General features: G+C 44.5%; 1 protein-coding gene across 1 annotated transcript in view; it reads left to right on the forward strand.

Annotated features, from left to right (window-relative positions):
- The window catches only part of SLC25A21 (solute carrier family 25 member 21), a 672,604-nt gene that overhangs the window by 377,411 nt on the left and 272,937 nt on the right, over nt 1–22,256 (forward strand). Inside the window, exon 2 of the mRNA XM_030215218.1 lies at nt 1,402–1,450. Within this exon, the coding sequence (XP_030071078.1) occupies nt 1,402–1,450 (49 nt within the window). The remainder of the gene's footprint in view (nt 1–1,401; nt 1,451–22,256) is intronic.

Below are 22,256 nucleotides of genomic sequence, written 5' to 3' on the forward strand. Positions count from 1 at the left end.
CCGTTAAGATACGAATCTATCAGGTTCAAGTTTGAAATTGCATATCTAAGAGGTTTTTTAGCCTATGATGAATGAAAGGTGACTCCCTTAAGTTGGTTCACCAACAAAGGAGTTCTCCTTAGCATTTGAGGCTTTTCCTTGTTTAAATTAATGCATCATGTAGACATAGCATTTCTTCAGGTCAACCATTTGATTGATCTGTCATCAGCCTATAAAATAGTTGTTTTCAGTCTTCAAAAGACTGAAAAATAAAATAGAATCTGAAAATCTTGATAAATAGCCAATGTCCTGATTCATTTTGGGACCTGCAATACTGATTTCAATAGGTAGAATAAGGGACTAGTGTTTTCAGGATGGGTCAAAAAGCCTCTGTCCTGGAAGCAGGTAACTTGACAGCTCTGGAATTGCCTGGCCCTGTATATATGATCATGGTTAAATACTTCCAACGAGCCCGATTCCTGCATTCCCCTTATCTGTTTCTTTCCAATAAAGCAGCTGTTTTGAATGGGAGATAAAAATATTGTCAATACCTTGGTGAAGTTTGTCCAGAGCTTGCAAACACTGGAGCCGATTCAGAAAGGCTGGTAGTAGAGCTGCCTACGTATGTCTGAGTATGTGGCTTCTACCATGAGTGTAATAACAAGCCGTGCAGAAAGCTATGTGTATTTAAATTTTATGCATGGAAATAATGCAGTAAGTGTATGCATGCTCAAAGGAAAAAAGTGCCAGCACATATTGGTGCCTGTTCTTTTGCACCTAAATGTGAGCCTTGTAAAAAAGTTTTGTACATCAGATTTTTGCAAGCCTCATATGTTGTGCAATAGAAAAGGTGCTGATGTGACGCTTTGTTACTCCATGTCTGCCTTTGAAACTTGCAAGTGTTTCCTTCTGGTTGCAAAACAAGACAAAACTGGTAGTTAAATCTAAAAAACTGGCATTAAATCCTCTCCGCAAACCCTTCTGCGCTGCCCTGGACCCAGCAAACAATTTCTTGCATTGTGTTTGCATCAAACGTTCTCTGCGTTGTGTGGAATACTTAAATGAGCTCATTATCATATATTTTAAAAGAGTGTGAGGTAATAATGTCTTTTGCATGAGTTAGGCTTGCACACCCAGCCCCTTTCTGCATTCTGCACCTAATAACATGTGCACATACCCCGCAGTAACCATGCGGTTAAACTCAGGGTAACTTTGTGCATCGGCCCTGCTGTTTTTTTTAAACAGAGTTGCAGTTAGAGTTCTGGAAAATAGAACTTGGTATATGTCTTCATGCCCTTCCATCAGCTGTCACATCTTTTTCAGTTCATTTTGCCTTTGCACAGACTTTTGGGGTCAGTGACGCCTGAACTGCTCTTTTCATGTCATCTGTTTATGAGGCCTCTCTTTTTGATCATCTTGCAGGTCTTGCAGAAATTTGTCTGATGCACCCGCTTGATGTGGTGAAAACCAGGTAAGGTTCTGCTTAAACAAGTTTTATTGACATTGGAAGACGGCCAGGCTGGGATCTGTCAGAAAATTAAATGCCAGAGCTTGTCCAAGGTAGATAACTTCACCCTGTAATGGCCTTACAGCTTAATTACTTTCTCGCCAGTTTGACAGACTGAAATTGTGTGATGCACCTTAGCATAAAGTTCATTTAAAAGAGTTAAATTAAGTGAAATTAAATCTTCCTTATTCAACAGTGAAAACATCACCTGGGTTTATACCTTGAATATGGATTGTATGTTTCTGATAACTTGGAATGCCTGCTATTGTTGCATAACATGTTAAATGTCTGACTCACTCTTCTGTGTTTAGTTTTCTGAGCTCACCTTAAAGTTATTGCATCAAAATGGTTGTAACCTGAGCAGGAATTTTTGAAATGGCAGAGATGAGAGTTAAAGGCAGTGTTGCCAATTACAGGATCGCTGCAGTGCAGGAAGTCAACTAAGATATGAAAAATAAGATGATACATTTTTCCATATTTGACCAATCACACCAGTTTTAAGTAACAGATGCGTAAGCTTGCGGTGGGCAAGGCCTTTAATCATGTCAACTATTTGCCTCCACAACAGGCAAAAGTAGAGGCTGACAAAGTTTCTATAGTCATTTTAAAGACGCCTTTTAGCTTGCCTTGATCGCAACAGTATTTGTGTACGGTCGACAGTTTTAGACTACAGCAGGACTGTGGCTTTGAGCACTGCTGTGGAATTGACAGTTTGACCCCTGATGCAGATGCCTGTGTGCTTCGAAACACAGCACATGTCGAGTTCTTTTTAATTTCAAAATACTACAACTACTTAACATTTCTAAAGCGCTACTAGGGTTACGCAGTGCTGTACAATTTAAATGAGGAAGGACAGTCCCTGCTCAATAAAGACTGTTGGATTCATATCTTCGATGGTGATTCGTCCTTTGTCAGCCTCTACTTTTGCCTGTTGTGCTTTCTTGTCGTAGAGGTTTTTTCCTGTTTTATTTTGGAACTATTTGTCTCCCCAATTCTCTTCACACATTTTGCCTTCCTTCACTCCCATTCGATCCCTACTTTCCCAACTATTCTCCAGCATCCCTATGGGTATGTGCTGCTGGATGTCAGGCCCTCCAGCAGCACTTACCCATGGAGCATGGAGACTGTGAGTGCACATATATTCCAGTCCCTAGACACTCTTCTCCTTTTTTCCAAAGGGGAAGGAAGAGTAAGGAGATATAGGTAGGGGTGGAGGGGCTGGTTTTTATCTATTGACCAAGTGGGCATTCCTAGTAACAGGTAGGTTACAGAAAGCGAAACAGATCTACTCAGTACTGCAAAATTTTCAAGACATGCTGATCCACTCATGGTTTTACCTATTGGACATATAGCCCTGTTTTTCTCTGCAGAATCAAAACTGGCAAGGCCATTTATGCAATGGGAGTAAAACCAGGATTGGATTAGCCTGTCCAGTTAGTAATGCTACATCTTAACTTAGGACATATACTCCTCGATATTCAAAACCATTGAACTGGCCTGGAATGTCATCTGGCCGGTTAAATGGTACCTACCCGCTGAATATCATTACATTATACACTCTGGCTTATATCTCGCTAATGCCTTCAAGTTCTAAGCGGGTTACAATTTGAAGAGAACCAGAACATACTCCTGGGAAATTAATTCAAGAAGGACCAGCTCAGATCACAAATTTTCTAAATAGAAAAGCTTTTCAAGTTTTTCCTAAAAGATGGGTACAATCGAGAATAAGACACTTTCCCAGCTATATCCCTCCATAGCAATGCTGCTTGAAGCCAAGGACTTATTAAAGATAATCTTTTTTCCACTTAACTGATGGAGACATTAAAATACTATAATAAATACTAATTCTGTGAGGGGATGCAAAACAAAAATGAGTGAAGAGGTAACTAGGAATCAGTGCATTGCTGGCTAAGTTTGGCAGCCAAATCTGGTGGCATCAATAGCAGGTCTATCTTTGGCTACTATGAACTTAACCGGCCAGTGCTGAATATCAACTTGGTCGGCTATGCTCTTAGTGGCCAAAAATAAACTGGATATTGAATGCCAGTCACCGGACACAGCCCAGAATTGAATATCCGGCATCACCGCCGACCACAGGAGGCTGCCCGGCTAACTCTTGTGGTCTGAATATTGGGCCCATTTAGTATATCCCACCAATGTCTCCTTTTATCATCAAGATTAATTGCAAAGGAGTATAAAGATTAATTGTAAGTTATCGTATATCAGGAGTTTTCAACCCAGTCCTCAGTACACAGCATGCCAGTCTGGTTTTCAGGATTCCACAATGACTATGCATGGAATAAATTGCATGCACTGCTTCCATTGTATGACCCACAGAAGCTCCATGAAGTCCTCTGAGCGAATCCCTGCTTTCTGCCGCGACTAGTCTAACCGTGAGCTTGAGCTGCACAATGCCAGAAGATGAGGCTGTTCCCACGGTTTCAAGTCCTTTGAGACTTGATACCATGATAACAACCTTAACTTTCAGCACAGCATGGCTCAACTTTGTGGTTAGACCAGTCACAGCAGGGAAGCAGGGATCCCCTCAGAGGACTTCATGGAGCTTCTACAACCCATTCGCGGCAGAGAAGCAGAGGAATAAAAACACAGACCCAGAAATGCATGCATACACCTTGCACACACACACATACATACACACACACACACACAAACACAAACTAGGCACACATGAATACACACATATCTGCAAACACACACACACTCTACATGTTACACTTGTGGAGGAAAGTATGAGCCCTCCCACTCTCACCAGAAACTACTGTACCCACATATAGATTACCTCTTCACCAATAAGGGCTATTGTAGTAGTGTACAGTTTTGGGCGATGCATTTTGGGTGGGGTTTAGAGGGCTCAGTACACAAGATAAGGGAGCAATGGTGAGATGTATACCTGGGTGTTTATATATGAAGTCCACAGCAGTGCTCTCTTGTGTTCCCCATTGCTCTGCTGGGTTGTCTATCAGGCTTATTTTCGAAAGAGAAGCGCGCCCATCTTTCGACACAAATCAAGAGATGGGCATCCTTCTCACAGGGTCGCTCAAATCGGCATAATCGAAAGCCGATTTTGGGCGTCCTCAACTGCTTTCCATCGCGGGGATGACCAAAGTTCACGGGGACGTGTCGGAAGCGTAGCGAAGGCGGGATTGTGGTGTGCCTAACACATGGGCGTCCTCGACTGATAATGGAAAAAGGAAGGGCGTCCTTGACGAGCACTTGGGCGACTTTACTTGGTCCATTTTTTCTTACGACTAAGCCTCAAAAAGGTGCCCGAACAGACCAGATGACCACCGGAGGGAATCGAGAATGACCTCACCTTACTCCCCCAGTGGTCACCAACCCCCTCCCACCCTAAAAAAAAAAACTTTTAAATATTTTTTGCCCGCCTCTATGCCAGCCTCAAATGTCATACCCAGCTCCATGACAGCAGTATGCAGGTCCCTGGAGCAGTTTTAGTGGGTGCAGTGCATTTCAGGCAGGCGGGCCCAGGCCCATCCCCTCCCTACCTGTTACACTTGTGGTGGTAAATGTGAGCCCTCCAAAACCCACCACAAGCCCACTGTACCCACATCTAGGTGCCCCCCTTCACCCGTAAGGGCTATGGTAGTGGTGTACAGTTGTGGGTAGTGGGTTTTGGGGGGGGGGGGGGGTTGGGAGGCTTAGCACACAAAGTAAGGGAGCTATGTACCTGGGAGCAATTTCTGAAGTCCACTGCAGTGCCCCCTAGGGTGCCCGGTTGCTGTCCTGCCATGTGAGGGGGACCAGTGCACTATGAATGCTGACTTCTCCCACGACCAAATGTCTTGCATTTGGCCATTTCTGAGATGGGCGTCCTCAGATTCCATTATCGCCGAAAATTGGGGACAACCATCTCTAAGGATGACCATCTCTAAGGTCGACCTAAATTTCGCAATTTGGGCATCCCCGACCGTATTATCGAAACGAAAGATGGATGCCCATCTTGTTTTGATAATACAGGTTTCCCCGCCCCTTTGCCGGGATGTCCTGCGAGCACATCCTCAGGAAAACTTGGGCGCCCCTTTCGATTATGCCCCTCCACATGGCCAGTCTACAAAGAATGCTGGCTCTTCCTACATTCCAATGGCTTGATTTTCAGCATTTTTACTTGGATTTTTTTTTATTGAAAATGGAACACAAAAACATCTTGCATGTGGCTATTTTTGAAGAAAAAAAAAGATAGACATTTTGCTATTTCAAAAATGGCTATATTTCCTATTCAGATGTGGGATGCTTAGTGCAAAATGTCCAATGTCCGACTTAGATGTCATATCAAAAATACCCCTCATAGTGTCTTTACAAAATTGTCCCAAGAAAGCTGTAGAATATTAAAATGAAGCCACAGACATTTACACCTGCCTGTGCTTCACCCAAAACCTGCCCCCAAACATGCCTAGAGCTGGATTGTACGTAAGTACATGTGTTCTTGTTGTCATGCATATTTTTACACATGGAGGAAAATTATAAGCAGCATTACACATTTATATGCTGTCAAACATGTGCAAAATTGCCCAAAATATCTGGAAGCGGAAAACATTTGTGTTGCTGTTACTGAGGTGATACTACGTTAAGCAACACCTGCACAAGGCAAAGTGGTTTGTAATGTTAATATTTCAGGTTGACAAAAAATAGTCAAAAACCACAGAATAAATCAATTGGTGTGAAACACAAAATGACAAAAACAGTGGACTTTCACAGCTTGTGGAAATAACACTCTAATGTTGGGAGAAAAGGTCTCATATGGCCAGCATAATAGTTGTAATGCCAATGGACAAGTAAATCATTGCACACCAATGCCTTCTATAACCACAGATCAAAAACTCCTGTTTCTCTTAGCAGTATCCATTGTCCAAGTGAATGCATATATATATATATATATATATATATATATATATATATATATATATATATATATATATATATATATATATATATGTTTAGCATTGACATGCAAAAAACATATGCTAAAAATATATGTATTCCCTTGGACAATGGATATTGCTAAGATAAACAGGAGTTTTTGACCTGTGATTATAGTAGAGCATTGGTATGCAATGATTCACTTGCCAGTTGGCATTACAGTTATTATGCTGGCCATATGATGTCTTTTCTATCAATATTTCAGGTTGGACAATTGTTACTATTTTCATGTAAAATATAATCTTGACTATGGTATAGAAAGACTAGCATCTGAAGATGTATATTCTTTCCATGAAAGCTCACGCTCTGTTGAAACATTACATTGTACAGTTAGTCCTTCAGTGCTTCCTATTTTTTTAAACCGTAATTTATTAGCATTGAAAAATTTGTCATTTTTGAGCTGTCATGATTGGATAAATAAAGATGTATCTTTTGAACAGGGTATAGTTCTTTTATAAAATCAGTTATTATAATTGTTTTTAGCAGTATTGATAAGGATTCTCAACAAAATAAGAAACAATATAAACAATCAAGTAAAACATACTGTTTTTGGGTAATGCTTGTGGTTTTCCTTGCCTTGTGAAATACTGGCTCTCTATTACTAGATGTAGACTTTAAGAGGCAGAGAACCGTTGTGCATTTGAGAAAACTGTGAGGCACAAAACTGTTATACATTTGAGAAAACAGACTAGATGGATGGTTAGGTACAAGAACACACATTTTCATTCAGATAAGACCCTGTGCTTTTATAAATTATGCAAATGTTGACTTGTGGATAAAACTGTTATACATTTGAGAGAACAGACTGGATGGGTTAGAAGATGAGGATACATATTTCCATGCAAATGACACATGGGCCTAATATTTAGACTATAGGAGGTAGCCGGGCTGCGTCCCATGGTCAGCGCTGAGCCAGGATATTCAATGCTGGGCCATTTCCTGTGACCTGCATTGAATATTGGGGTATATTTTGGCCAGTTTAAATTTAACCAGCCAAGCCAATATTCAGCACTGGCTGGTTACATTTAAACCATCCAAAGATATACCTGCTATTTTGATGTCAAATGTGGCCAACAAACTTAGGGGCCCTTTTATTAAGGCACGCCGAAAATCTTTTCAGCGCGTCTGCAAAAAAGGTCTTTTTTGTGGCCAAAAATGGATGTGTGGCAAAATTAAAACCAGCGCGCGTTCATTTTCCGCATGAGACCTTACCGTCACCCATTGACTTAGCAGTAAGGTCTCACGTGTTAACCGGGCACTAATTGTCAGTGCGCGTACACTGCCGACCGGGTAAGCACCACGTGGTAGACAATCCAGCTTATAATCGAAAGAGAAAAACGCCTATATTTTGACCCAAATCGGGAGATGGGCGTTTTTCTCTCAAAGGCGCCCAAATCGGTATAATCGAAAGCCGATTTTGGGCGTTTCCAACTGCACTCCGTCGCGGAAACGAATAAAGTTGACGGGGGCGTGTCGGAGGCGTGGTGGAGGCGGGACTGGGCGTGGTTATCAGCCGAGGAGAGATGGGCGTCTTTAGCTGATAATCGAAAAAAAAGGCGTTTTGACCGCGATTTTGGGTCACTATTTTTGGACCCTTTTTTTTCACGAACAAGTCCCAAAAAAGTGCCCCAACTGCCCAGATGACCACTGGAGGGAATTGAGGATGACCTCCCCAGACTCCCCCAGTGGTCACTAACCCCCTCCCACAAAAAAAACCCCACTTTAAAAACTTTTTTTCCAGCCTCTATGCCAGCCTCAAATGCTGTACCCACCTCCATGACAGCAGAATATGTTCGATCCTGTCACAGCCTTTCCCTGGGTCAGATGTGGCTCTCGGGTGCACTACAGGGTCACATCAGCATTGCATTGTGGTGGGTGTAGGGTATTGGACTCCATGATTTCATTAGCTTCTGTTACAGTCTCACGATGTTGGTAGTTGGTAGGCTCTTCTCCCATGGTGCTTTTCCCCTTGCCTACTGGGTCAGAGTGTGCCCTGTTGTGTTTCCGGTAGTCCATGAGGTAGTGGCCATTTTTATAAGCCAGTTTTAGATCCCTTCCGTGTGTTAGCCACGTTAGAGAACTTAGTTCTTACCTTGAATGTGGCTGAAAGAGGGCATTGTACAACATTCTGCCAGCTCTGACCTGCTAATCTCACTACCAGGGAGACTCGTTGCCAGTGGTGGGGCACAACCTCTGATCTGCAGTTAACTGTGAGTAAGCATGCTTATTCCAATAAAGGACGTTTTCGGAGAGATTAGTCTTCAGGTGTAAACTGGTGTGCCAATGTTATACAGCAGTAACAAGTCCTAGAGGCTTGCCTGCATGCAGGTCCCTGGAGCACTTTTAGTGGGTACCGCAGTGCACTTCAGCCAGGTGGACCCAGGCCCATCCCCCCCACCTGTAACACTTGTGCTGGTAAATGGGAGGCCTCCAAAACCCACTGTACCCACATGTAGGTGCCTCCTTCACCCCTAAGAGCTATGGTAGTGTTGTACATTTGTGGGTAGTGGGTTTTGGGGGAGGGGTTGGGAGCTCAACACCCGTGGTAAGGGAGCTATGCATGTGGGAGCTTTTTCTGAAGTCCACCGCACTGACCTAGGGTGCCAGTTGGTGTCCTGGCATATCAGGGGGGGTGAGTGTACTACGAATCGTGGCCCCTCCCATGACCAAATGGCTCGGATTAGGACGTTTTTGAGCTGGGCGTTTTTAGTTTCCATTATCGCTAAAAAAAAGAAACGCCCAGCTCAAAAACGTCCATTTTTTCGAAAATACGGTTCGGCCCACCCCTTCATGGACCCATTCTCGGAGATAAACGCCCATGGAGATAGGCGTTTCCGTTCGATTATGCCCCTCAGTTTCTACCGTGTGTTTTGGATGCACGTCAAAAATGGAATTACCACCCGGGGCATGCAGCAGCCGGGTGGTAGTTCCAATTTGATGTGCGTTGTATGAGTGTAGGTGCCTATCCAGCTTATTTTTGAAAGAGAAAGACGCCCATATTTCGACCCAAATCGGGAGATGGGCGTGCTTCTCTCATGGGCGCCCAAATCGGTATAATCGAAAGCCGATTTTGGGCGGCTCCAACTGCAGTCTGTCGCGGGAATGGACAAAGTTGATGGGGGCGTGTCGGGGGCGTGTCGGGGGCGTGTCGGGGGCGTGGTGAAGGTGGGACTGGGGTGAGGAGAGATGGGCGCCCTTGGCCGATAATGGAAAAAAGAATGGCGCCAGGAGTGAGAATTTGGGTCACTTTTTTTGGACCCTTTTTTGTCACAAACAAGTCCCCAAAAAGTGCCTCAACTGCCCAGATGACCACCGGAGGGAATCGGGGATGACCTCCCCTGACTCCCCCAGTGATCACTAACCCGCTCCCACCAAAAAAAAAGAACTTTAAAAACTTTTTTTCCAGCCTGTATGTCAGCCTCAGATGCCATACCCAGCTCCATCACAGCAGTATGCAGGTCCCTGGAGCAGTTGTTAGTGGGTGCAGTGGACTTCAGGCAGGTGGACCCAGGCCCACCCCCTACCTGTTACACTTGTGCTGGTAAATGGGAGTGCTCCAAACCGCCCCCAAAACCCACTGTACCCACATCTAGGTGCCCCCCTTCAGCCATAAGTGCTATGGTAATGGTGTAGAGTTGTGGGCAGTGGGTTTTGGGGGGGATTTGGGGGGCTCAGCACCCAAGGTAAGGGACCTATGGACTTGGGAGGTATTTAATTTTTTTGTTTTACTTTTTAGAAGTGCCCCCTAGGGTGCCCAGTTGGTATCCTGGCATGTGAGGGGGACCAGTGCACTATGAATCCTGGCCCCTCCCATGACCAAATGCCTTGGATTTGTTCATTTTTGAGCTGGGCGCCTTCGGTTTCCATTATCGCTGAAAACCGATACCGCCCAGCTCAAATCTGCCCAAATGCAATGCATTTGCCCGGCACAAACTGTATTATCGAAACAAAAGATGGATGCCCATCTTTTTCGAAAATACGGTCTGTCCCGCCCCTTCATATACCTGTCCTCGGAGATAGGCGCCCATGGAGATGGGCATTCGCATTTGATTATACCCCTCTATGTGCATTAGTAAAAGGGCCCCTTAGCCGGCGGTGCGCTGAATATCGGCAGATAGCTGGTTATATCACATGATATAACCAGCTAAGCTCCAAACAGCAATATTCAGTAGCAGATAGCCGGCCAGGTGCTGTTCCTGACTGGTAAAATGTTGCTAAATATCATCCATATAGTGCTTATATAAATATGCAAATGATGCCCTGAAGTATGTAAGTATCTATTAAAATGAGTTCCCAGAATCAGTCTTTGCACATAGCCACACATATTCCACAGGTTGTCTCTGAATAACTAAAATAATGGATTAGGGCAATATTAGGATAGAGAAGAGAATGAGGTAATTTCAGAGATGATAAAGGTAAGGTAATGGGTGAGGATGGTTATTTAATTTTTAACATATAGCTCCTGCCCTCCAATTTGATTTTCCCAAGATTTTAATATAATTTGTACCCTGGTTTCACAATGTCCCATTGGTTACCTTCTGGAGTGGAGGAGTAGCCTAATGGTTAGTGCAGTGGACTTTGATCCTGGGGAACTGTGTTCAATTTCCACTGCAGCTCCTTGTGACTCTGGGCAAGTCACTTAACCCTCCATTGCCCCTGGTACAAAATAAGTACCTGAATATATGTAAACTGCTTTGAATGTAGTTGCAAAAACCTCAGAAAGGTGGCATATCAAGCCCCCCTTCCCTTCTACTAGATCTCCAAGTGAGATGTCTATATTTTCATTTAATGCCATACATTCCAAGTCTCCATTCTTGTTTTTCTTAGACTTCTGGCATTTGTATACAGACAACATAAATTCTGTTTTTTTTAATTGCTAGCTTTGTTTTAAAATGCACCTCATCTAGTTCAGCTTTTACAACTTATTTTATCAGGATATTCAAACTTCCCTATTCTCCCAGTATCATTTCATTTGGTGGATAAAGTAGAAAATTATTTATCCCTCTTTGTTACATGTTAATTAGTGACATGTTCAAAATTGAAATGCTTCCTACATTTTCTTAACTATAAATATTTTTTGAAGGCAGAAGCTTAGGGCACTATGCTTATTACTTGGGCTCCGATTAAGGCACCGAGAAAGGAATTCGGATCAATTTGCCACAGAATTGACTCCAGCTGTACTGGTTTCCTTCCTTAGGTTACACAGAAGCTGACTATAATTTTCTATGTGAATGGACGTAGAAACAGAGAAGATGTAGGCAGAAAAGACCACTGGTCCTCTGCCCACTTGTGCCTGTCTCCTGTCCTGCCACAGATCTTACCTAATCTGTGGTCTTCTTCGTCTCTGCATCTCTGAGGTCCCTGATGAAGATAGCTCTAGTCCTTGAAAGTTTATGCCTTAGTAAGAGACCTATTTATGAAAATATTCTAGTTTTTGTTAAATTCCTAGGTTTTGGCATTAAGGTACACTAAAATGGCATTAAAACATGTATATTGTAACGCAAAGCTTCTATTATCGTTAACATAAAAGCCAGGCATAATGCATGAAAAAGGTCCTTGCAAAACAGCTAATTAATATTATAATAAGTTAGCATGATTTGAAGTGAGCCAATCGTAATGTCAAAAGTTTGTATCTCAGGAAAGGTAATTAACCTTTCCAATGGCATCAGTAGGTTAATACACATATCAATATCCCTGTTCTCATCCCTTACCTTGGATTAAGAATGGGCTTATTGCAGCCTAATGACCACCCAGGGCCTTCCCTAATATCAACCCAAATGTTGACCTCTCAGTGAGTCTACTAATGTTGACCTCCTAGCCTCATTGTGTTCTGAGACTCTGAGCCCCAATGACTCCCCTCTCCCACTGCCTTCCTCACTCCCTACTCACTCTTGTCCCACATGGAGGAGCATTTTTGATATGATGTTCAAACGGCAAAATAAATGTTTACCAGAAAACATTTAAAAATGCAAGTCCATAATAGAAGAAATAAATAAATGTGTTCCGATATTCAAAAATACATAAACACACACACAAAAAAAAAACGTTTAGAAAGAGGACGTACTGCAAATGTCATAGAAGTTCTGGGATAAACATCTCTGCAAATTGGAAATACACTACACAAAACGTGCAATGGTGGTACTGGTCCCTGCGTCAAGAAAACATCTGTGGCAACAGCAGCATGTTCTCTGAAAAATGTGCATATGTACCTCCTGCATGTGGAGGAACTTTCCTCAGTGTGGCCAGTTATGTCTCTTCGGAAGGAGCCTAATTTCAGTGTGCCAGAGACAGAGCTCCTGGTCCATCTATGCACCACCATCACCACCTGCTACCCCACATCAGGAAATGGAAATCAGTTAGAGGCAATCTAGAAAGTTGAGTACGAAGTTGTGCCCCCCAGGATTACAGCTCCACTCATGTTCAAGCACCATACATAGGGAGGGTCATATACAGTGCGGTCCCTTTGTTGTAGCAATACATAATACATAAGAAAGAATAACAAAACATTGGTGAAATTAGAATGTCCAGAATATCCAATGACAAGTAATTATAGGGCCCCCTCCACTAACCATTCAATGCTGAAATGAGGGGCTGCACAAATCTGTGCCCCCTCCTCCACGCTAGCATCCTACCCCACACCTACATACTGAAGGGAACGTTGGCAGCAGCTCACTAAAGTACATTGAGCCACCCAAAGGCATACCTGCTTTACCCCATTGCCCATCCCCACCTCCCAGCAAAAGTGTACATGCTCCACAGAAAGGCCCCATGGCCACCTCAGCTCACCCAGGACCTGTGCCTGTGTACTGCATACCCACCCCCTCAGCACTCCCTCCTCCCAATCTGGCTGTAGCCATCTGTCATAGGCTATGTTAGAAGCATTGCAGAACATGTCATGTGATGCCAAGAAGGCCCATCACCTGAACCCTGTCTCCACCAACTTGTATTCTGCAAATGATTTGGCATCCACAGGGACCTTGAGGTGCTCAGGCGCTGGTAGAGGAAGATACGGCATGAGGACCCAGGCCTCATCCGGTGCATGAGGGAGTGCCTCAGAGCCCGATGTAAGTCCCACTGATACTGCACCCCTAAAACAGCCCTGTCCTAGATCAAGGCCTGAGTATGCATCTACCATCATTACAGCGTGTCCCCAGCCCCCAATATCCACTAGAATGTACTATAGCAAAACCCAAACCTATGAGATGATATGGAAAGAAAAGAGGGAGGAAGAAAGGGATGTTGGACAGCACCCTCCTGTGACCCAAAGAATAGTAGCCAGCCAGCATGTTTCACACACCTACCCTGCACATTGCAGCAGCTATGGCAGGATAAATAAGACAGAGACAAGAAAGACCCACAGTGGCAGTGGTGTGCTGGTAAATTTTTAACAACAGGCTCTCTCCCCGGTCCACCTCTGCGCCCCCCATCCACCTCTGCGCCCCCCCCCCCAAATTGCAGAGCTGGCTATAGCCGGGGGGGGGGGGGGGGGGGGGGGCAATGCATTACTCTCTCCAGGAAAAAACTATTAAATGATCCCAGGTTCCAATCTAATTCATGTTTAATGTGGGATAAAATGCCATAATTAAGTAAATAAATATAAACTTTTAATGTTGAGCACCTGATTCTCAAGGTGAACATATTCCAAACACTATAATGAAAATAAAATGAGTTTTTTTCTACCTTTGTTGTCTGGTGACTGTTTTTCTGCTCATGCTGGCCCAGTATCCGATTCTGCTGCTATCTGTCCTCTTAACTCCGTTTCCAGGGCTTCCTTTCCATTTATTTCTTTCCTCCTTTCTTCTTCATTTCTGGTCCTCAGCTTCTGCCTATTTTCTCCATCCATTTGCAGTTATTCTCCTCTCTTCCTTTTCCCTCTTCTCATCTCATTCTTCACTCTTCCCTCCCCTCCACCCATATCCAGCATTTCTTCTCTCTCCCTTCCCTCTCCTCCACCCATGTCCAGCAACCCTGCTCTCCCCTGCCCTCCGTCCACCCACCCATGTCCAGCAGCCTTGCTCTCCCCTGCCCTCCATCCACCCACCCATGTCCAGCAACCCTCCTCTCCCCTGCCCTCCATGCACCCATGTCCAGCAACCCTCCTCTCCCCTCCATCCACCAATGTCCAGCGACCCTCCTCTCCCCCCTGCCCTCCATCCACCCATGTCCAGCAACCCTCCTCTCCCCCCTGCCCTCCATCCACCCATGTCCAGCAACCCTCCTCTCCCCTGCCCTCCATGCACCCATGTCCAGCAACCGTCCTCTCCCCTCCATGCACCCATGTCCAGCAACCCTCCTTTCCCCTCCATCCACCCATGTCCAGCGACCCTCCTCTCCCCCTGCCCTCCATCCACCCATGTCCAGCAACCCTCCTCTCCCCCCTGCCCTCCATCCACCCACCCATGTCCAGCAACCATTCTCTCCCTCCATCCACCCATGTCCAGCAACCCTCCTCTCCCCCTGCCCTCCTCTCCATCCACCCACCCACCCACCCATCCATGTCCAGCAACCCTCCTCTCCCCTCCATCCACCCACCCATGTCCAGCAACCATCCTCTCCCCTCCATCCACCCATGTCCAGCAACCCTCCTCTCCCCTGCCCTCCATCCACCCACCCATGTCCAGCAATCCTCGTCTCCCCCCTGCCCTCCTCTCCGCCATCTTCCAGCCCTCTCCGCTCCCCTGGTCGTCCATCGTCCGTCTGCCCTCTGCTCCCCGATAGTAGCCCTTCTGGTTTCCTTTCTGCGCTGCCGCCGCCACCCTGCCTTTAAAAAAATTTATTTTCCCTAGAGGCGGCCAGCGTTGAAGCGAAGGCAGCAGGCTGAGCTCGGTTCCTGCCTTTGTTCTGTTCCTTCGCATCATGGCTCCGCCCTTGCCTGACGTATTTCCTGTTTGCGCAACGCTGGCCGCCTCGAGGGAAAATAAATTTTTTTAAGGCAGGGCGGCGGCGGCAGCGCAGAAAGGAAACCAGCAGGGCTATTATCGGGGAGCAGAGGGCAGACGGAAGATGGATTAGCGGGGCGGGGGAGCGGAGGCGAGCCGGCTCGCACGGGCCAACAACCGGCTCGCAAGATGCCAGAAAATTTAACAAATGGCTCTTGCGAGCCGGCTCCAGCATACCACTGCACAGTGGGAATCAAACCCAAGTCCGCTGGAATAAGGACGCATAGCCCTAACCCCTACACCACACACACGACAATTGAATGTGCAAGGAGAACAGTACACTGACCACAGAGGGCTGTGAAAGCACAAGTTGCCACCCAAATGGATGGCATTGCATGGATCAGACCCCATATTGATTGTATATAGCATTGTGAGGTGCAAAGTTAGGTATGCTGCCCTGTGAAATATCTCTCAAGGCCCAAGAAGGGGGCGCTTGAAACCTCTACATGATAGTGATACACAAACCCCTCCTTAGAGAAACTACCACTTATGTGTACCCCCACCCTGCACCACCCACTAGGATACTTTAGAGACTTGCTTGCTGCTCTATGAGGAATGGGCATTATTTATTTTAAAAATGCATATATCGCCTATAACCTAGGCAACTTACAAATCCAACATACATAATAAAAACAAAAACTAAGTAAACAACAAATCACATCACACAGTCATTCATATATTGCTCTGTATCAGTACTATTAACACCTACTGCTGTTACATAAAAGCTTCTATAACCAACTTTGTTTTAGCAATTTTTTAAACTTAAATATCTGCAGCTGTCAAAGAGTCTGGTATGTACAGTCACTTTCATCTCTTAGGGGGTGGGGGGGGGGGGGGGGTAGGAGGGCATCAGTGACCACTGAGGGATTAAGGGGGTCATGCCTTTATCCCTCCAGTGGTCATCTTGTCAGTTTGGGCGCCTTTTTGGCACTTAGTCATTATTGCAACAGGTCTAGTTAAAAATGTTCTATTTTTTTGGCCTGGAAGTTTTTACAATGTTCCATTATCGCAGAAAAAAATCCAAATCGTAAGCCCACCCTAGTCCTGCCCAAAACACGCCTCCAACATACCCCCTTGAGGTTTAGACAAACTGCACAGAAAAGCATCTTTAAAATGAGTTTCAAAAATAGTGATTTGGATGTTTTTGTGAATAAAAGACCATCTGCTGCTTTGTGCCGTTTTTTGGAGAGAGGGAGATCATGGGTATATTTTCCGTTATACTGTTGGAGCAAGACGAATCCAGAACCAGCTCTGGTTTATCTTCTAAGCGCATCACTCTCTTTGTCTGCTTCCCTCACCTCCACCATCTCTACATCGCTTCAGAAAGTTGTAGAAAGTATCCATAGGCGCCCGGTATAAGAGGCTCGGGGAGGCTAAGCCTCCCCAGCCGCAGCAGCAAGATTGGATTCAGATCATCAGCTGTTTCTCATTCTCGGACCGACCACGACACGACGCTGACACGCCATCTTTATCTTTTCCATTCTACTCTACACCATCACCATCACCATCCATCACCTGAGCGCCATCAGCCCAGTTCCGCCCGCCCGGGGCTCGCCGCTTGGTCTCTCACACCGGCGCGCAGCGTCCCTCCTGTTTTCTTTCAAGCGGACCTGCAGCTCCTGAGTCCTGACCACAGAAAACTCACTCATCCCTGCTCCACACTGGACACCGCCAATCCGCCTTAAACCGGCTTCCCACCAGGACCAACGTCGATCGGAATCGTGTGCTGTGCAGTGCTTCTTTCTTCGCCTCAGGCTCAGCCAGTCAGCCTTCCCTACGAGCGCTCCCGTCCCGTCATGATGCACTTCCTGTTCCACATAGGCGGGAATGCGCGGGAGGGGCCTCACTGAATAGGGAAGGCTGGTTAAGAGTGTCTGAGGTGTTCCCACTTCCTTCCCAGGCCAAGAAATTGGCACGCAGCGCACGTATGTTGGATTTCAGGAGAGGTAGGTGCTGACTGCCTGACTCTGAAGGTTTTAAGTCAAAATAAAAAAATAAATATTTTGTTTCATGCCAATCTCTTTTGTTTAAACATAACTAAATGGGCTATAAGCCCCTAATGCTTTTGGTTTTTATTATATTTTGTTTGTGATGACTTATACTCTGTGATCTCAACTTTTTGGATACAGGAATTTGTCCATTATTAACCCTCAGGACATTTCAAGTCCATTTTTCATATTTTGGCCATTTAATAGTGTGGAGTTTTGGGGGGGGCTAGATGATGTTGCGCCGGGCCTACGCCTTATAGTCCGATCATCTTGAGCTGGCTGGGTGGCGTTACTGAACCCTCCTTTTTTTCTCACTCTATATGCTGAAAGATTCACATTTAACTGTGGGTGATGATAACTTGTTCCTGTATCCTGTTTTATACACAGGTAGTGTGAGACTGTGGCTTTGGAGTTTCAAATTAATTACTTGCAAGCTTGAGTGCATCAGTAGTCATAAAGATGACTTATACTGTGCCAAAATTGAAATTTGAAAACTCTTTATCTCTATCTGGTCGTTAATAAAAGGAGCTCATTGTGAATACTGTCCACCCTAAAAGGATGTTTTGTGGCTGTACATGAGAATTGTGATATGATCCCTTGTTTCATATTGTTGACAGTCTGTGATGTCCGTTTGGGTGGTATATTGGTGTATTAGGGTCTGCCCAGTGTAATATTTATGGTACAGTAAGGTTCTGAGTATGTTTTTGCACAAGTTTGCGAAGTCTAGCCACCGGATGTTACTTTACTAATGTGACTATTTCATTTTGGGATTTTCCATGGATGGAAATAGCAGTGTTTAATAATTGATAACATTTTTGAATAGTATACACATTGGTTAGTATATGCTTTGAGCAACCACTTTTTTGACAAATGATACATATCTAATATCTACATTTAATAAAAGGTGATAATTGTAACTTTTATTTTTACTTATTTTTTCTGTGTGTTGTCAGACAATTATGGATGTAAGCCCCACCCCTGGCCCCACCCCTAATCCCACCCCCTTTAGCCTCCCCAAACAGTTGGGCCACCGACCGCCTATGAAGGTATCATAGCACAATCTTTATTCCCTAAAGTCGACCAGTATGGCAGGCAGCAATGATACCAACCTTACGACCAGCTGGAGCATCTCTCCTGATGGTTGAAGGCTTTCCGAAGTGCTGATGGTTACCATCACCAAAGGGATGTTTAACAGGATTCTTGGCCACACCACAAACACAAAGTCAGCAATTCCTTTTAGCCTTGTACTTGTGAAAGGCATTGGTTTGTCTGTGTGGCCATTTCTGTAAAAATGCTGCCAGACAGATGTCCTTGTCCCTGGATTTTTGACGTTCATAATTTGAACTTTTCAATTTGTAAAATGGCTGTTTATTTTCAATGTCCTCACATATTCTCAACTTATTTCCTGTTCGAAACTGGCTTTGAGATGGACAGTCTTTTGGGACATTATGATCAGGATGTCCCAATTCTGACATGGATGCCCTTTTTGAAAATGCCCCCCCCCCCCCCCCCCCCCCAGGGATCTGAGTAGGTTATTGTCTGTGCAGGAGTAAGTTCAGAAGAAAGGGATAGATGTTTAGGTTATAGCAGGAAAGGAACATACAAATGTCCCTTCACAAAGTCTATAAACATCTTTTGAAGAAAAGAGTGAGATTGTCCAGGAAGCTAGAAAGATGTTGGTGAGGAAGACTCATCTGCTACTGTGACCAACATTAGCGTATTAGGTATAGGCCATTGTACAGTGGTAGGATGGTCTATGCTATATAGGATTTTTACAGTGTCTGCTGACTCTAGAGAAGAGGTACTGGCAGTGCACAGAAGTTTATTTTAAGGGTGTGAATCCTAGTGCCTGTACTGTTCTGCTTGTGCTTCTTCAGCACTGTGGCTGGAGTTTACGTGAGCAGCCTCTACTCAGGCATTGATAGGTACTTTAGAAGTAGCTGTACTGTGAGTCTGGATACCTCAAGGGCATTAGTCCATTGGGCAACTGGACCCTTAGGGTCACTGAGCCTAGGGGTAGATGCTTCTCCATGGAAGATTCTTGACCGGTCTATACAGGACTAGGTGACTTCTATGCAGAAGAGGATTTTTTGCAAGATTTTTCTAGGAACAACTTCTTCTCAACATCTAAATGCTCTCTGATGTGATTTAGGCTGTCTCTTTATTTTCTTGGTGACATTCACGAAAAATATTTATAGTCCTTTTGATCATGGTCAGGACTAAGGCACAAGAGACATGTCAAAGTTCTGAATTTTTCTGCTGCAGTTTGGGCTCAAACAAAATCCTGACTTTGCAACATAGACTCTTGCTCCTTGAAGAAAGAATGTAAGGAAAACATAATGAAAATAGTGTCAAAACAACAAACACGGAGAACTTTGTTTCACATCCATTTGGTTGAGTGGAAAAAATTAAATTGAGGAGCGGAGGAGACCACTGCATGCATGAAGGACCATGTATGCTCACAACTTTCACATATATTCTAAGCTCTGTGAAAGCAGTTTTGTCCTAGTGCCTCATATGATGTCATCCACTTGGGTGCCTAACTCAATCCTGCTTGTTGATGGAAAATAACAGGAAACCTTGAATTGTTAAACTGCTTTCTTGTGGAATGCAATCATGGAGGATTTTAGAATTCAAATGGCCCCAGTTCCTTCGCCTCCGCCAGGAGCTAGAGATTAATTCTCCTTACTTTTAATGTGATTTCACATGTATTTTATAACTGCGGAAGGCAGTTGCATCCTGTTTGAGTGGAAGGTGCAGAATCTAAATCCAAGAAGATTTTGGTGGAGATGATGGCCTATAAATTAAATATGTGAATAAATAAGTTATTATTTATTTTACTTGTGGAGACATGATTTTGCCAAGCATCTTCTTGTTTCCATGACTCAGAATGAGCATCAGTCTTTTAGCTGGATGAGCTTTCTCCTTACAACTTTTATCTGCACCAGCACAGAATGGGAGAATTTTAGCCCTGTTTGAAAATGTGAACTTCTAATGAAACTACATAAAAATAACATCAGGATAAGGAATGCAGAATAGGTCTTGCTGGCTTTCAGCTGGCACTGCAGCTCCTCATTAACCTGGAAACCTCCTATTTACATGGGTCACAGCTTGGTCTCAGCTCAATTGGAGATAACAAAGGGTGTGAGGGACGGTAGTACAGCAGGGGGCTTGCTGCTCCAGGGCCACCATCTGAAACTGATCAGGTCAACTGTTTCAACTCCTGTCTCATTAAGAGGAAATAAAATGGAGATTATGGGTTGTGGAAGGATCAGATTCCAGAGAGCTGACTTACCTCCTATAGGCTTTCTTTTATTTTATTTTTTAATTTTGATGATATGTCCTTTGCTGTGCTTTTCCCCTTTCAGATGACAGCTGACTTTAAATTACTTTGAACACAAGATGGTTTGTGTAGGCCAGGGGCAAGAGAAGGATTAAATAAACTGAGATGTGTTGGGGATAGTGTCAGGCTGCAGCAGGAACTTTGGACAAACTGAGAAATTAGTTCAGCTGGTCAGGTAATGCTTTTGGCTCAAAGTGCAGGCAAGCAGTAAACCACAGAGAAATATGGTATGAACTAAACTAGAGCCATAAAATGGATGCTTCCTTGCCTGATACATAGTAAAAGATGAAATACATTTTTGTTCTGCTGCAGCTTTGTACAACCTCCTGCTCTGGGAGAGGCCTGTGTTTATTTTATTTCTCAGCAGCTGTCTGCAGGATCCTGGCATCTTTTTTTTACTTGATGGTTTAGTACACTCTGTGGAACTGACATAGTTGTAAGCTTGAGATCTGTCACCTTCGTGAAAATGGTGAGCAAGTGGACTATTATTTGGCTCGCCCCACAACTCAAGACACTGAAATTCATCAAGAATTACTGATTTGCCCTATCCCTTATTTAAATAAATATCTCAACTAGGATACAGTTGAAAATTACAATTCTTATCTCACAAATGCCATTATTTGGAAACTTCATGCATTTTCACAGGTTTTGCTAATTTTGGGCTCTGTTTACTAAGGTACACTAGTGTTTTTAGCACATGCTAACCATGTAGATGCCCATAGGAATATTATATTTAATTACTTCTAATATACTCAGCTGCAATTATATCCTCATTATAACTAAACACTTGGAGGCGCGTGCTATAGGATCATCAGATTAACATACCAATATCTAAAATGGCTATTGTGAGCCAAGCATTTTAAAAAGAGGCAGTATCGAAATCCTCATTAATCCCAATTTTTGAGTTTTTTTACTTATTTTTTCATTTTTTATATCATTTATCTCAGTCTCTTCAGTTCTATTTTTATGTTCAGAGTTAGTACTTAGCTTTTCAGCAACAGTGGATAGTGTGCGGTGGAGACCCAATATCACCGACACAGATGTTTAAACTGCATAGAAGATTACCTTGAAACAGCACTATGCGAAACATGGATCTATGTCCTATATAAGATGACCGCCGCATAGTGGGAACGTCCTCGTTGGCTCCCGGGGCCCCCGGGTTTCCCGCAGTTGTTTGGCCACGGATCGGCATGACATTGCTGGTCCTGCATCTCTCTTGGTCAGGGGTGTCGTGGGGAGCCTGTTGGGAGCCTTCTGTGTCCAGCTGCTCATGTCGGCGGGTTGCCGCTGTTTCCATGTGCCTGTCACTGCAGCCGCCTGCTCAGGCCGTTCGTGCGGTGTGCGCCTGCTTGGACATCGCGGCTTGCCTTGCCGATTCCGGTTGCTGCGGGGAGATGGCAGCCTCTGCTCTGGGCGATCAAGTGCCACTGTTTCTCGGTGGTGTCGTTGCCGGGCCTGTTGGCATCCTGGGCCCGCTTTCTTTGAGTGCGATCAGCTGTGCGACACTTTGCCTTCGACCGTTGATCGTGGCAGTTGGGCCGTTG

Source organism: Microcaecilia unicolor, chromosome 9, assembly GCF_901765095.1.
Source record: "Microcaecilia unicolor chromosome 9, aMicUni1.1, whole genome shotgun sequence".
Classification (NCBI taxonomy): Eukaryota; Metazoa; Chordata; class Amphibia; order Gymnophiona; family Siphonopidae; genus Microcaecilia; species Microcaecilia unicolor.